Genomic DNA, 17,507 nt, shown 5'->3' on the forward strand with positions numbered 1-17,507 from the left:
CTAGCATGTTATTTGAGTGAGCCTTTCAGATTTGTTCCAGAAAACTGTGAGTAATAAATGACCTCTATGGGATCCTGGAAAAGCCATGTGTAAGCAGCTTATTCAAAGGCTCTATATGTTCTGGTCATACACTGTAATTCTGTTTCACAAGAACACTCTTCATTTAGCCAGACTATGATTCATCTGGTGGATGTACATCTGTCATTTTCTTTAATGTATCTTTTTCCCCCTAATTTTACAGTTGAAGGGACATTTTTGTAATAGCCTTACATTAACTTATCCATAGACTTTTCAGAGAACAGTTTAATCGTCTTGGCTCACTACTGTTCCAGGTTAATTACTTTTCACTGTAGGTGCAGAACATAATGCTTTGATAAGAAAAAACATGAAACCTACAGACTACATTTGTACAAATAGCATGATGAGTTAGGTTTTGCTCCCGGCTCTGTCATGGATCGACAAGGCAGTGATGTGGAAAGCAGAAGCTGTACAGTGGACCACAGTTTACAAGGCCCATAAGGTAGCATACATCTTTCCAACTGGTTCCAAGGCCATCACTATTGCTCTGTCCCCATTTTCAAACACTGAGATTTGGAACATGGAAGGTCCTGCTAAGATCTATCTTGACAAGTCTGAGGATCACAACTTGACATCTTCTTAAGTTAGCTCATCATAAAGGTCACCAATCAGAGAATCTTTAGAGTCAGGGAGGAAGAGACCATTTTACCCACAATTACATAAAACTTTCAGTTTGACCACACTGTCCCTAAATCTACATCTGGATGCTTTGGAACCAGGCTTTATTTGAATTTTCTACTTACTTTCCCACTAAGCTTTCAGGAAGCGGATAGGTGATCCTTTTCCAACCTTCAGTTGGAAAGAATACAGATGGCTGAGAAACTCTTCCAGAGCATTTCGGGTCCGCAGGTAAGCACTGGGGGACCAGATAATTCCAGCTCACACCGAAGTCAGTAGAATACTGCACGTGAATTTGATTCTGGGCAACTTTTTCAGACACTTTACATCCAACAGAGATCTAATAAACAAACATGATTGTTATGTTAAAACCATATTACATGTTTCTGCTCTAAGGACTTGGCAGCAAAAAAGTTGCTGTTCACTTGACAGACACGGCACCACATCCCTCCTGTATTTTCAGGTTCATTATTCGCTCTGCTAATGGACGGCAGAGTTGACATTGTTGCCCAAGGTGACAAATTATAGAAAGTGCCAAATATATTGTGCAGGGAGTTTGGAGAGAAGTCGAGATTTGTGCTTCTGCCATGGCTGGCTAATTGCCTTGGAAGGAAGGCCTGTGCCTACTCTTACAAATTGATGTTTGTTGTGCTAATGGTCTGGCACTTCTGTTTGGCAGAATGCTCGACCAAGAAGGATTAACGGCTTTACCAAGTTTACTGTTTTGTTATACAATTTATGACTCTCAATAAATCACGTTCAATTACAAATAAGATGCAGTGAAGTGATTACAGAACGTACCTTCCATAAGGCACAACACCTTTTGAGATAGTCATAATGCAGCATTTGTTGCTAATATAGTGGGATTGAGGTAGAATAAATTGGTTGACATAGAATCTTGGCCAAAATTGATGTTGGCATTAATGCTAATCATGCCTCTATTTTCTACAATTTTCTTTCTCCAGAAACACCAAAATGATCTCGTAAAAAAAACCAAGAATAACCCTAATATCTTTCATCCTCTCTTAAAGAAAAAAAAATTGCCTAAGTCATATAATAATTTAATCTCAGGGAATTGAAATCAGTATCCCTCATTTTCATTATCAATATTTTACTCTATTAGTATTTAATCCCAGACAGAAACACATTTACTCCTATGTAAGTTTCACCTTGAAATAGTTCAGAAATAAAACACTTTTAGCTGTTAAGCTATACATGGTTGAGATGTATATTATCTTAATGTTAAATTTTATTTTTCAAAGTATGCATTAAATGGACAAAATATTGTTTGACCATTGTCTCTACAATTTTTTTCATTTTTATTTTGCTGGTGTCTGGTTATTTACATAATTAAGATCATAACATTTCCACCTTGAATTGCATGATCCAGCCTTCAGTGGGAGTCAGGTCATGAGTCACTGCGTACACTTCTCTTCCATCGTGACTGCCACAAATCATGACACCATCAGGGGAGTCACAGAATCTTTCTACTGTACAATCATCATGGAATAGCCAATGCTCATTTACTTAAAACAAAACAAGAAAAATTTTATGACAGATTTATGACAAAAATAGTTGAAGCAAATTTTCATTTAGGCAAGATTTAGAATTATTTTAGGTAGAAGTCTCTCTTATTACCTACCATCCATAGACAAAATACGAATATAAGCACATTGTTTTAGGAACATGGATACTGAGAGGTTGAGATATACCAAGTTTCTGGTATTAGCGAAGTCTACATTTGGAAAAAAAAGAGTGTACCGTATGTGTTATAAATAAAAAACAAAGGGAAATGTATATTTATATTTTCTGACAGGTATTTAACTTTTTAGGCAGAATCTAAAGAAGGAGAAAAAATTATTGGTAATACGATAGGGAAGGGAGTTAGCTACTTCTGCTTAAATTCCGGTAGTTATCTTCTGGGCAATTAAAAAAATTGTAGTAGTCAAACTCATAGAATCAGGGAGTAAAAGAGTGGTTACCAGAGGCTGGGGAAAGCCAGAAATGAGGACTTGTCAGTCACAGGAAAGTGTCAGTAACGCAAGGGGAATAAATTCTGGAGCTCTGCTGTGCAATGTGGGGCCTATAGTTAACGATTCTCTGCTGCATATTTAAACATTTGCTGAGGGAGATCTTCACGTTAGGTGCTTTTACTGTAACAGAAAAATCAGTATTAAAAAGGGGGAAGGGGTGCAGGAGGAAACTTCTGGAGGTAAATGATACGTTTATGGCCTTTATGGTGGTGATGGTTTGTTTCACGGATGTATACTTATCTCCAAACTCTTCAAGTTGTACACGTTAAATATCCACAGCTTTTTGTGCATAAACTATACCTCAATAAGGTGATTAAAGAAAGCTTCTGAAGGTCTAAGGAAAACTAGGGCAGCAAGACTATGAGTTGATTAGTGCAGAGTACATCCCATTGTCCCTCTCAAACACACACACACATTCATGTCTCTTATAATTCCCTTTCCCTTCTGGAAGGTGTTTTTAAAACATCACGGTTTTATCCCAGAAAAGTAAGAAATTAAACATATCTGTAAGCTTCATTTAATGCATGACACGCTTCGATTCCATAGGTCCAAATTTCTCTGGAAGGCTCCTGATTAGCTCCAGCATTCACAGTGGAGATGAGTGAGTTCAACCAGAGGCTTGGGTCACTGTGCAAGTCACAGAGTTGGAAGGCCTCAGGGAAGACCAAACGGAGAAAAGAGACCAAACAATTTAACTGGAATTCAGCCTTCACCAGTGTTGTGTCCTTTTGATTTTGTCTGAGCAGAGCATATGTCTGTAGAACAAGCAGTTTACCTCTGGGACTCAAACAGCTACCACAATGCCATTATCTGTTAGTTTTTACTCCATGGACACTGGAGCTACACTTACTCCTACATCAACCAATATAGGACTCAAGAGTCAAAACGCACAGAAATTTGAATTCCAACAGGAATACCCTGAGCCAGTTTTTTCTAAGGGACATATTTTATTTTATGCTAGAACACTGCAATCCTGATGAAAGAGGGCTTATATTAATCAACTGACATCAATCTCTTCTGCAATATCAAAAACTATTTCTATAGGTAGGTATGAGTTCCTAGGAGTACTATCTTTGCAAGACAGGTAGGAGCCTAGTTGTACATCACAAATTAGCCTAACGCAAAAATGAGTATTTTAGGTACTTGAAAAACATATGTGTTTGCTTTTATTCAAACAGAATTTGTGCTTAAACTATTCTCTGATCATAAGCTCACTTATGTAAACCAACACACTGGGAAAAATAAGTAACTTAGCAAAGTTCTGAACCTGATCTATGGAAGTAAGTCTTCTCAATAACCTTCTTAAGAGAGTAAGACTGTTTGGTAGTAGTGAAGATCATTTCAAGCTTCTCTGTTTGAAAGGATGATTTTTATTAAATACTTGCAATTATATCACTATACCATGTGATATACTAATCAATGAATTAATAAGAATAATTAATCTAAATATTCATTGTTAAAATGAGAAAAAATTAGAATATTATACAGCTATTAAAATTATATTTTCAAAGATACTTGAGGATAAGAGGATATGATAAAGATTCAATTCTGAATGAAAAAAGCAGGGGGAATGGAATAGAGAGCCCAGAAATGAATCCACAAATTTTTGGTCAACTAATCGACAAAGGAGGCAAGAATATACAATGGAATAAAGACAGTCTCTTCAGCAAATGGTGTTGGGAAAACTGGACAGCAGCATGTAAATCAATGAAGCTAGAACACTCCCTTACACCATACACAAAAATAAACTCAAAATGGATCAAAGATTTAAACATAAGACAATATACAATAAACCTCCTAGAAGAAAATACAGGCAAAATGTTATCTTACATACATCTCAAAAATGTTCTCCTAGAACAGTCTACCCAAGCAATAGAAATAAAAGCAAGAATAAACAAATGGGACCTAATGAAACTTACAAGCTTCTGCACAGCAAAGGAAACCATAAGTAAAACAAAACGACAACCTATGGAATGGGAGAAAATTTTTGCAAATGAAACCGACAAAGGCTTGATCTCCAGAATAATTAAGCAGTTCATACGACTTAACAAGAAAAAAACAAATAACCCAATCCAAAAATGGGCAGAAGACCTAAACAAGCAATTCTCCAAGGAAGAAATACAAATGATCAATAGGCATATGAAAAAATGCTCAATATCACTAATTATCAGAGAAATGCAAATCAAAACTACAGTGAGGTATCACCTCACATCAGTAAGAATGGCCATCATTCAAAAGTTTACAAATGACAAATGCTGGAGAGGCTGTGGAGAAAAGGGAACCCTCCTACACTGCTGGTGGGAATGCAGTTTGGTGCAGCCACTGTGGAAAACAATATGGAGATTCCTCAAAAGACTAGGAACAGACTTACCGTATGACCCAGGAGTCCTGCTCCTGGGTAAATATCCAGAAGGAACACTATTTCAAAAAGACACCTGCACCCCAATGTTCATAGCAGCACTATTTACAATAGCCAAGACATGGAAACAGCCTTAATGTCCATAAACAGATGACTGGATAAAGAAGAAATGGTATATTTATACAATGGAATACTATTCAGCCATAAAAACTGACAACATAACACCATTTGCAGCAACATGATGCTCCTGGAGAATGTCATTCTAAGTGAAGTAAGCCAGAAAGAGAAAGAAAAATACCACATGAGATCACTCATATGTGGAATCTAAAAAAACAAAAACAAAAACAAACAAACAAAGCAGAAATACAAAACAGAAACAGACTCATAGACATAGAATACAAACTTGTGGTTGCCAAGGGGGTGGAGGGTGGGAAGGGACAGACTAGGATTTCAAAATGTAGAATAGGTAAACAAGATTATACTGTGTAGCACAGGGAAATATATACAAGATCTCATGGTAGCTCACATTGAAAAAAAATGTGACAATGAATATATGTATGCTCATGTATAACTGAAAAATTGTGTTCTATACTGGAATTTGACACATTGTAAAATGACTATCACTCAATAAAAAATGTTAAAAAATACAATTATATAAAAGCTTAGGAAAAAAGACTCTAAGAAAAGTATCAAAATATTGACCATGGTTATCCTTTAGGTGATTTTTATTTTCATCATAATTTTCTGTAGTTTCTTAATTTCATACTTTGAACATGTATTGCTTTTATAAGAAAATGTTAATAACTAAGAATTTTAAGTTATTAAGATTAAAATTCCTCACATTTCAACTATTCTCAGCATAAGTTTCATTCTTCTGAAAGATGCTTATCAGTCTTATTGTTAGATACATCTAGATTGTCCATTCTATGCAAGATTCTGGCACAGTCCCCTGTCTGATGAATCTACGGTGGTACAGTGTATCTATTCAGATGACACTGGCAGTGTTGGTATGAGACGTGTAATTAACATCACTACTTTACCTGAAGATAGCACGTTTTATGTAGCATAACCAAGGATGTGGCACGATAAAGCCACATCCTTAATATAAGACACGACTTAAAAAAAGGTGACCAGACTAGTGTCACGGAATGAAAACAAGACATTAAAAATAAGAACAGCATGGAGAGATCCTTGACAGTTCACTGGGACCGCTGCACAACTCCTACTGAGAATGAAGAGTAACAAGCGTGACCTTGGACACTCTGAAACATGAAATGCCATCACAGGTGTGTCTGACACATAGCAAAACAGAACACTTGTCTCTGGAGAGTAAAACACATGTCTAGGAAATGTTGGTTTTTGCTCTAAAGTGAAAAACAGGAAACGGAGAAATGAAAATTTTCTAAGAAAAGAAAATTACCCTGTTTATAAAATTATGGAATGCTATTTATTAAAACAAACTTGCTGGCTTGAAGGAAGAAGAGATGTAGATACGACGTGAACCAGGAAGGTTGAGAGAAGCCACAGGGCAACACCATTTTCACAGTCTCTGTACCACTTGACAATCTGTAAAAGGTGCCACATTCCACTCTTTGGAAAAGACCCAAATCTAGGCTGCATGTCCACTGGATTTTTATTAGCATCAGTGAAAAAGTTACCTGCAGTCTTGTCCTCCATAAACATGTCAAAAGCAATTCTCCCAACAGGGCCGGCGTCGGCGGGCGAGCGCTCGTGTGGGGGCACTGGGGCGCTGCTGAAGGTGTCCAGCATGACGGTCCTCTGGTCGGCAGAGCCCGAGATGAGCACATTGTCGATGGCCCAGTCGTTCTGGTCCAGGCCGTCGTGTCTCGGCTGCCACCAGCGGAAGCGAGTAGCCATCTCTTTAGCATCGGGAGGGAGAAGGATATTCACGAATCTGAAGAAAATGATGGTTGGGGTGGGGAAGGAGTCTTGTCAAATGTCTCATGGGAGTAAAAGACATGTAACCAGAGATAAGATATTCTGTGCCGAGTAGGGGGTGAGGAGAGGACGTTAGCTAAAATCATTTTAAAAACCATGATATACTGGCTTGATTTTATGAAATCTCAAAAGTCACTAGATTGGAGAAACAGATTGTGAACAAATTTAACCATCCTGGAAATACCTCCTTGCTCTAACTGTCCCTGGGCAGGCCTCAGAGGGACCATGCAACTTTCTGCTTCCCTAGGGCCCCTCCAAGATTGGTAGGCATAGGGCATTTGCACTTTGGTAGACATAAACCAACATCGACTTTTTTTCTGTCACCCAGAGGTTGGCTGCATCTGTTTTGTTCCCCTGGAAACTTGACTTCATTCCACTCCCACAAGTACCAGCAGTTTGATTTCATCCACCCCCATGAGTACCAGCAGTTTGCTAGACTGTGGTAGAACATTTGGGCTCTCAGCCTGAGGGTTCCAGGTTGTGTATAATTATTTCATCAGTTGCTTGGTTGGACAGTGACTATGCTTATTGAGAACATTATAGTAAGTAATGCTGAGTGAGAACCATGGACTAACAAGCCAAAGAGGCCGCCCCCGACTCAGTCACCAAGGATGGACATGGTACCACACAGCTCCACGCTCCAGCATGAGCCTTCATCACAATGATGCGTCTAAACCCCAGGAAGACATCAAACCCCTTCAAATTGATATATACAACTCATAAAGTCTGTCAGGGAAAATAATTTCCTGAGGTTTACTCTCCTCTGCATAAAGTCTCATCTTTTCATCCATGCTGATCTACCTCCCTTTACTTTCCAGGGCTGCCATTACTATTACGCCGCAGGATGGTATCAACAAGTCCCAGTTCATCCTAGAAAGAACCCTTAAGCTGAGGGCTTCAATATGACCCCTTAGTTTTTGTCTTTCACAGTGGAGAGGTTTTGCTATTTTAGTTTTGTTTACACAGTACCTCCTGTGTATGGAGATCAATCAAAATCCATTCAAGGCTAGGATGTTATTAGATTTTCAGGACTTGGATTTTAAGTACTTTTTGGGATTATGTCCATCATTTTGTGCACCCTTTGAGCCATGATGGTTTAATGGATCTTGGTCTTAGGGAAGGAAAGTTTATTAGACTATGAATCTCAGACCCTCATCTGTGTAGTTACTGACAGTTTGGAGATCATGAGTCTTTAGGCAAATAATCTTTTCCCAAGTTTTGAAGCTCACCTGTGCCCCTCCCTTTCCTCTCTTTTTTTGTATGCTCACCTTGCAACATCTTTCTGCAATTTATCTCCATTGAATTGGCATGTTTAGCATTTTAAAATGTACTACATAATACGGGAAATCTATCTGTTCCTGGAGGGATTCACAATCACATTTTTTTACCCAGAGCAATGATCTTTTATCTCAATTTTTCTTTCCTATTTCTAAATTAGTTTCCTTTCTCTGATAAATCCTTGACCACACATTAAGAACCTCTGGAGTGGAAATGTATCTAAGGCTGCTGAAAGTTTAACTAAATTATGACCACTGTTCCTATCTTGGTGAATTTGTTTCTCCTTCAGAGAACTAAAGTAGATTAGACAGGTGTGCTTTTATGCTACAGAAACATAACTTCCTTCTCCCTGCATATTATGCTGTTTAAATGTTCAAGAACTCATACTTGAGAGTCATTGTAACTATCTCCATAAACAGTTTACTTGACTTGTCTATTATCTCTAACAGGGGAGCACACTTTTTGCACTATTCCATTGTGTACCACTTAGTGTCTATTTGGAATCCTTTACTGGTGGTCAGCTTTAATGCAAGTGCAGGATTGAAAACTTTTGCTGGTGGCAGAGATTGCTGGCATTTCCTCAACGGCCACATTCCCCTTTTTCCTTCATAAGAGGAGCCCATCTTTTCAGTGGGGTGAAGAGCCACCCAGAATAAAGACAAGGTGTTCAGACTCCCTTGTATCTGGGAGTGTCTCTGTGATTAAGTTCTGGCTACTGAAATGCGAAAGGAAGTACGGGCAATGGTTAGGAAGTGTCCATAGAGATGACACACCCCTCTTGCCCCATCCTCCTGCCTGCATGCTAGAACGTGGTGGAGCCAGAGTCTCCCTCTGGTATCACGAGATGTAGGTCATGTGCTGAGAGTGGAAGAAGTACCGGGTAGAAGGAACCTGGGTCTCTGGTGCTGGTGGAGCCGCTGTAGCAGCTCTGGGCTACCTTCTCCTGCATCTCATTTACAGAAAAGGGGAAAAAAAAATCTTTTAAGTCATTCTAGGTTTCTGTCACTGCACCTGTTTTTAACTGACACATTGAATCTAAATGATCATTTACAATACTCTTAATTGTTTTTATTTTACCTAATTTTTAGCCTGTACCTGGTTTGCTATGTACTGAGGGATTATCTAAGTTTCTTCTTTTTTTGGTGTTTTTATTTATTCTATTTCTTTATTGGGTGCAATCATCCCTCTCTCCTCCTTCCCTCCAATCTTCTCTCTTTCTCTCTTCTTTCACCTTCCTTTTCCCTCTTCTCCTCTTCCTACTTTAGTAAACATGCTCTTTTTCTTTTTAACAGCCTTTTGATTTTTCTGATTGGTCACACTGATTGCTTTTTGCCCTTCAAGAATATATTTTTTAAAATGACCCATATATTGTGTTTATTCAGGGCTTTTTAAATAAGGAATTTAAAAATAGACTCTAGGCTTCTTAAGGATATTTATCTACTATTGTGTTTATTTTCTAGCCCCAATACTCCAAAAGGAAGTGAACACTATATAAACAAGCACACAAATAAACTGGTTTTATTTCCACTTTCCCAGAATGTTGAAATTCACTTCCCAAAATGTTGAAATTCATTATCATCTACTCATTCATTTATGTGTTTTTTTTTTGTAGTGGGTCTATTTATTATTGACATTGTGATTGTGCATTTTATCTTATTCTGCGATTTGCAAACTAGTTGTTTTTGAAATAAAAACAGCTGTTTGTCCAGCTCAGAAACCTTATCTTTGTGTTGGTCTCAGAGGCATCCTCTACTGGTGAGCACACGGTCTAGGTCCCCTGCGGTCCCTGTAACTGATCACTGGCAGGCCTCACCAGGCATCTTCTCTCAACATACTACTTATTAGAGATGAAATTGAATACAAACCCAGGTTTACTGTACTGGTCATAGAAAATTTCCATTAGCAGGTTCCAGGTAATGCCTCCGTTGACAGAATATTCCAAGAGAACGCCTTGGTTACGGTTGTTTGGTGTGATCAGGCATCCATACATGAAGTAAAACTGGATAAACTCAGCATTAGTGAGGTTTAGATCCACAGTGACCAACAGTCGACTGCACCCCTAAGGAAAAGAAGCAGAAAGCAACAACACGGTGACGAGGGACCATCTTACAGGTTCTAGGTACTCTCTGGCTTCCATCCTTTCTGTATTTCCTTTGTAATACAAGTCACACAGTATTGCAACAATGATTTTCTTATCATCTCTCCTGTTATACTAGTTCCTAATGTGGCCTCTTGCACACAGCAGGTACTCAGCAAATATATGTCAAGCTTTGAAATTTCAGTATTGGAACTTACTTACAAAGGGCAATACATTCTAAGGAGATTCTCTTCTATTTTCTTCTAAGTAATAGGAGAGCTGGAATTAAAGAAACTTTTCTATGTTTTTATTAAACTATTTCCAGTTATTTATAGGTATTTATTAGATCTTTAAAAGGCATCAGCTATTAATAAAATAACACATTGTACAGTCGAACTGTAATAATTCTACTTAATAAAACTGAAAAAGAAAAAAAACCAAACCAAAACAAAAAAATAGCATACTGAGATGACTACTTGAACAGCAAATTTAAAAATGATGTCCAAAATTTTCATATAATTTAATTATAATTAAGGATAATACTTGTAAGCTTTTTTTGTTTTACTAAAGTTAAAGCATGTTTAATTTTGAGCTGAAATCCTATATTGTTTTTTTCTTTTTCAGTTTTATTAGATAGAAAGGTGTAAGCTTTTTATTTAAACTTTTATAGTTGATTTTAATGCTTTCTATATTAATTCATTAACATAGAAAGGCAGTCATTTTTTAGTTGAATCAATGAGGAAAACGAGGACTTTTAGTGTTCCATCTAAGCTAGGACACTGCATTCTTAGTCACTGCTGATGATTATAAAAATCCTGTATGCTGTATGTCCTCTTTTTCACTCTTGGGCTAAAAAACTAGTATACTTCATTGGCACAAATGTAAACTTCAAGGTAGGGCATGGTAGTAAAAAAAAAAAAAAGAACTGACAATGAATTTGTAATTGTTAAAAAGTTAAATTGCCTATGAAGGGTATTTAATTATAGAATTAGATAGAATTAGAGAATTTCTACTTTTAAATACGTCATTTTTGGCAGCAACATAGAATGACTATACAATTTCTCAAAGCAATTTTCTAACATTACTGCTGTCCTTCACAAAATAATCTGCTATAAATTCAAGTGCCTAGTAATTACTAACAATTATTCTTTCTTGGATCATTTATAGAAAGGATTAATTATTGTTAATAAATTCAGGAAACTATGAAGCTCATTTTCCAGATTTTTGGCTCCTTAAATCCCAAACCTTTTGCAAGCTCAGGAATTTTCAATAAGAGCATCAATCTAGATGGAAGACCCTTATGCACTGTGTAAGTGCTGTATCCCAGGATAGAAATTCATTTAAGTCTTTTTTAGAAGTGTACTTAAATATGCCTTGTGCGGACACTACCCTGCATAATTAAATTATCTCAACCAATTTATGACTGGAGAATGTTGAAAACAATTAGTGTTTTCTGATTTGTATAAAGTTGCGAGTTTATATTAGGGTTATTATGCACTTAGAGTGTCTAACTCTGCATCTTGATTTGCTAATTAAACTTCAAAAGAGACTCAACTTTTTGGCGGGAACTCAGAAGATGCAGAAATGAATAAACAGCAAACACTAACCCCACTGAAGTGGAGAGCCATTCCCGAAGCCACAGCTCCACACACAGTACTTAATTTCCCTCCATTCACAGTCAGCCAGTTCTGGTTGGATGGGGCCCGATTGAAGTTGTCTTTGAGCTGCGTTGGAAGGGAGGTCTCGGGCTCATCACAGTACAGGCCTCCCCACTGCTCATCACAGCTGGGAGTGGAGAAAGAGAAAGGAAAAGTCAACATCAAACAAAGCCCCTACAAGAGGGCTCTCAAATTAGTGCAGCCAACTCCTTTTCCAAGTCCAAGATAATGAGAGGTTAGTTATCTTCACAGAGCGTGCCGGAATCCACCAGCTCTCCTGAACAGTGCTTTCGGTTAGAAATAGGCTGTGAATTAACTGCCTCTAGGCTTTCCTAAAGTAGTGACTTGGGCTTATAGGTGGAGAGAAAGAAGCAACTTCAAAGAATTTATTAAAGCGCTGTCCTCACATGACACAGCTCCCGATGGCTGATAACAAGACTGCGGCTGCCAAACTAGTTGGTAAGGCCTAATGATTTATGAAACTGGTCTTCTGAACAGAGTCAATCAGGAATTCAAGAGGCCATGTTCCAAATAGCAGAGGGTACTTTGGATGGCATCTGTCATCTTTGACTAAAAGACTGAATTCCCTGTTCATTGTGGGAGGAAGTATGAGTATAGGGCTGGGGGTGTCAGGGGTCTCAGAGGTCATACTGGATATGGGCTGGGGTCATTCATCAAGGGAAGGACTTCCCAGGTGTGCAGAGATTCGTGGAGAAGGGACTATGGATGCTCTATCAGCATCTTCATTCATTACATCCCGCCTAATAGCAGAGTCTTTGAAAATAAAGCACAGAGGCCTGTAGTACACAACACACCACAACACAACACACACACCACTCACTCACCACCCCCCCGCCCAGCACACACTTAGATCCTTCCCAAGATGCGATGGCTCTTTGAGAGTAAAATACTAGGTCTTTCCATCAAATATATCTGGTAAATTGATCAGGTTTGATATACCTTCTTATGCAAATAACACAGGAATACCAATTAAACCACAAGTAATGCATATCATTACTTCTACTCAGACTTAAGTGATTAAAAAAATACTTACGATGTATTATTTTCATTCAGAACACACTGAACCCCTGAACCTCTTCTAATGTCTTTCCCAAGGCTCAGGTGTACCACAGAAACACAGAAGGAAACAAAACAGCCAATTATAACTCAGTCTCCTCCTGACAAGACAATCTCTGAGCAAGAAGGAAGATACAACAGCCATAAACTCCAGAGTTAGCTCGGTGTCAGATTTCAGAAAAAATGTATAACCCAAGGCAGCTTGGAAGTGATTCAAAAACCAGTTTCAGAGGAATCTCCTGGCTGGAATGTGAGCCAGGAGCTTTCCGCAGAAGAAAGGGAAAGCCTACTTACACACAGTCTCCCTGGATGCACCTTCCGTGGCCACTGCACATGTCTACGCAGCCGTCCCCGATATACACATTATCTATCGCCCACGTCTGCTGCTTGTCAAAAGGAGCTGGCTGATGCCAACGGAAACGAGTGGCTTGGGACCTTTGAAGAAAAAGAGAAATACAGTGAAGGCTGTGGTGGACAAGAGAGCGTGTTCTGGTACGTCTGAACAGGTGCGTGGAGGAGTGCAACGCAAACACACGTACATCCCCATTTGTGCCCTGGAAAAAGTGTTCATTACTGCAGAATTCTTTGCCAAACGCTGATGAACAAAACCAAAGCAAACTGAACTGCAATAGCTTGAGAATATATCTTCAGCCAATGATCTTTCTGATCCTTGTAAAAACAGACTGAAACAGAAACTAAAATCAATTTTAAAACCAGACGTCTTAGGGGGGGTAGTGAGCCCTGAATTTTGTGTGGAAACCATGGTTGGGGGACAGCAGGGCTGCTGCAACGCTACATTTGCAAATCAGGAAAAGATGCCCGTCTTTGGGCGGCCACGAACCCTTTGCATCTGAGTTGGGGAGAGGATTTCAACTCCTACGTGTTACCTAAGGCCAGACACTTTTGTGCATGGGCGCACTGGCTGGCCTCACACAGCCTTCATAAGGAATTCTCACGAGGAAAAGCCTTAGGAAGACAGTAGGGGTGTAAATCAGAGGGATCAACAAAACACTAGATAATTGGACAGAGAAAAGAGAGCAGGTAATAAGTAAGACCAGACTTATTTTATGTTGATTTAAATGCAGTATAAATAAAACCCAAACTGACTCTCCCATTCCAGAACCAGAAATATATTTGCTCATTTGTAGTTTTGGGGAGCAGCTTGTTCAGAGACACAAATGAACGTAGCTTTTCAGAGACACTAGATGGCAGTAAAATCCAAACAACACCTGACGCTCAACCGAGCTTGAACACTAAATTACCCTGTAGAGGAAATAATTATTAGCCAAACCAAGTCCCCTTTATGGATTCATACACTTCTGTCATTAAGAGATACCTATTAATCACTTGACTGAGAAGTCTCTGTGTTAGGCAGGACAAAAGACCAAACAACAGCAAGGATTTTAAATTTTCTAATTGAACATATTTATATTAAGTTTAGAAAACAGAAAAGAAACACAGCCGAGCTCAAATCTTCACTCTAAAAATGAACATCAGTTTGCTATTTGTTTACTGAGCGTCTATGCACTCATTTCTCCACACCCCATCTTGCTCGCCAGCTCCCATCTGTTCCTCTCAGCGGAGAAACGTCTACCTAATACCCTCCTGTCACTTCCTATCGCATTTAACTTCCACCCCAAGCTCCTCCTTGGTCCCCGGGGCTCTGCGTGTGCCGAGCTCTCTTCTCTGGTCCCTCTGGTCCCTCAGCTGACTGCTCCTCCGCAGCCCTCAAAGCTCCCAAAACTCTTTCCTGCCTCCTGCCTGCCTGGTTTTCCTTTCTCTCAGCTTGCTTAACCCCTGTGAGTCTTTTAGGTCTCAGAGAAAACGTCAGGTCCTCAAAGCGAAATTTTCTTTCCGATCCCTTTAAAAATTGCATTTCTTCCATAGCCAACTGTTCTTTTCCTCTCACAGTATTTATCACAGTTGTAGTCATAGATTTATTGGCTTATGTATTTCTTAAATGTCTGTCTCTTTCTCAGAAGGGTAAGTTACAAGGGAGCAGGGTTCATCCCTTTTTGTTCTACATTATACACTCGGGGTACAGCGCCTCGCAGTAGGTGCTCTGCAGGTGCAGGGAGGTGTTCACACAGCAGGCAGTGTGAAGCTGCCCCCACCGCTGTGCAGCTCAGCGGCTCCGCTGATCACTTAATTTTTAATGCCTAAGTTTATTAATAGCTACACCTCTTTACAGGCAGCAACATCTTATAAATAACATAGTGGAATACCACATTTCCATAGCACATCATTACTTGGATTTTAATAACAAGTCAACACTCACATACTTATTCTTTCTTTTAGACTATACATTTCTGATGGCCAGGGAATATCTCTGCATCCCTTCAAGGAATATTGTTTTGCATCTTCAGTGCTTGTAGAAGGTAGGCAAGTAATAAAATGTCCTTGTTCCCCTGATAGTGTACATATGCTCCATCACTTTTTATTAAAGCCCTTATCAACTCTTATTAAAATTGCCTATTTATGCATAGTTTCCTCTGTTGGATTATTCTCTTTATTTATTACCTTACTATTGGTGACGCTTATAGATGGGGCTTCATAATCCTTTATGGAAAGAACGTCAAGTTGGCAGCAATAAAGCTGACCAGGAAGAATCAAACAGCAGACGTCTTGAGGGGGGGTGGGCAGGGGTGGGAGAGTCACTAGTGGTGCCGGCGGTGACTTGATGGCTGTTACAGAGGGAGGAGATCTTCCTAGCAGTTGGGAGGTGATGGGCTGCCTAGCAGGTGGTGGCTTTCTGATCACAGGCTGTGCTGAATCACAGTCCGCGCAGTCACTTCATAGAGAGACTGTACAGAAGATTTCAGAGCCAGATGCGTTTCTGGGGTCATAGCTTTCATGGGGCCTTCTGACCACGGCACTTCCAGTCTGTACAACTCTGTGTCATTCCACAGAAAAGGAAACAGCGGGGAACCGTCTGTAGAACGTACGAAAACCGGAGTTGGCCAATGAGAATAAAGACAAGGAAGGGCTCTAATCTGTACTCTGGTCCTAGTAAATTCCATATCCATAGTGAGTAACTTAATATATATAATAAGGGGTTTAAATCAGATGATTTCTAAGGCCTTAACTCAAATGTGATGATTTTATATCTCAGGAATAACTACACCTACCCCATAAAACAGGGGTACATACAATATTATAAGAAAAGGAAACACTTTCACTAAGGGGATACTTTGGAATATAAGGTAAAAATGAAAATCTGGAAGTAGAATTTCCAAGATTTCTTGTTCCCAGCCCTGTCATGCTTCACTATGTAAAGGGGCCAAATCACTTATGTTTACATGCCGACACTTTTCCGTCTGTAAAACTAGGGAAACACTGCTTCCCACCTCACAAGGGTGTTGTGAAAATTAATTAGTTCATGTTTACCAAGACCTGCAAGTGTCTTGGTGAAGTCCCTCGGCAGGTGTCATCATTTATCCTGAAGCTTCCTTATAATGACGGCCACTACCAGCTGCTGCTTCTTGCAGTTGTGCGGAAAAAATGGTCTCAAAGCAGATTCCTCCTTTTCCCATATCCTTGAAATGTCTCTCCTTGCATCTTTTCTGAATTTATATCATTTCCTCTACATCTACAGCACATAGTAAGTGCTCCAGAAGAGTTGCTTAATAATTAAATATCCATTGCTAAGAAGTTAAAAAATGTTACTGTCAGTAGCATGATTTCCATCACTGCTTTCCCCTGGAACCTTTCCCCATGCTGCCTACACATCTTTGAATAAATTTCAGTACACATGTCAATCTTTCATGTGTGCTCTTTTCTTCAGAACGACTCTCTACCTATGAAGTCCTCACTGTCATCATCACCATTAGGAGAAAAAGTTCTTTGATAGAAACAATGTATAATTTTCTAAAAGACTTTTCACTCTTCCCTGACGTTATTTTTACTTTCAAAGAGATACATAAAGTATTTAAGACTAGAAAACATAGCCGACTCTCTGAATCCACCAATGAAGAAGCTGAAGCCCAGCGCCCAAGTCATGCTGATCCACTCGCAAAACTGAGACAAGGCTAGGATCTACTGGATCATCGTTACTCTATATTCTCAGTAAGCAAAACCTTCAAACTGTACTTCAACCTATACAAAATAATCCTATCCCTACCATTACCCCTAACTTTGAACAGCTGTTTAGCTGTGGACGCGCGTTTATCGCTGCTGTACGTGTACGCCAGTCTATCTTGACTTCCGCAATCCAAGATCAGAGTCGAAGCCCTTGGCCCTCTGTGTTTGAATAAGAGGCTCTGCAATGTCTGTCTCCTTTCAAAATGTGTCCCCTATTTGCCTTGCTAGCCAAGACCCTGTCTTTATACTGGGCTTAAAATTTCCTCCATGGCTCTATTTCTCTGTGTTAG

General features: G+C 39.2%; 1 protein-coding gene across 1 annotated transcript in view; it reads right to left on the reverse strand.

Annotated features, from left to right (window-relative positions):
* The window catches only part of RELN (reelin), a 440,736-nt gene that overhangs the window by 27,836 nt on the left and 395,393 nt on the right, over positions 1–17,507 (reverse strand). Inside the window, exons 47-52 of the mRNA XM_072965186.1 lie at positions 13,432–13,572; positions 12,010–12,187; positions 10,191–10,384; positions 6,747–7,003; positions 2,068–2,222; positions 822–1,036 (exon numbers count right to left, since the gene is read on the reverse strand). Coding sequence (XP_072821287.1) covers positions 822–1,036; positions 2,068–2,222; positions 6,747–7,003; positions 10,191–10,384; positions 12,010–12,187; positions 13,432–13,572 — 1,140 coding nt within the window. The remainder of the gene's footprint in view (positions 1–821; positions 1,037–2,067; positions 2,223–6,746; positions 7,004–10,190; positions 10,385–12,009; positions 12,188–13,431; positions 13,573–17,507) is intronic.

The sequence above is a fragment of the Vicugna pacos genome, chromosome 7, assembly GCF_048564905.1.
Source record: "Vicugna pacos chromosome 7, VicPac4, whole genome shotgun sequence".
Taxonomy (NCBI): Eukaryota; Metazoa; Chordata; class Mammalia; order Artiodactyla; family Camelidae; genus Vicugna; species Vicugna pacos.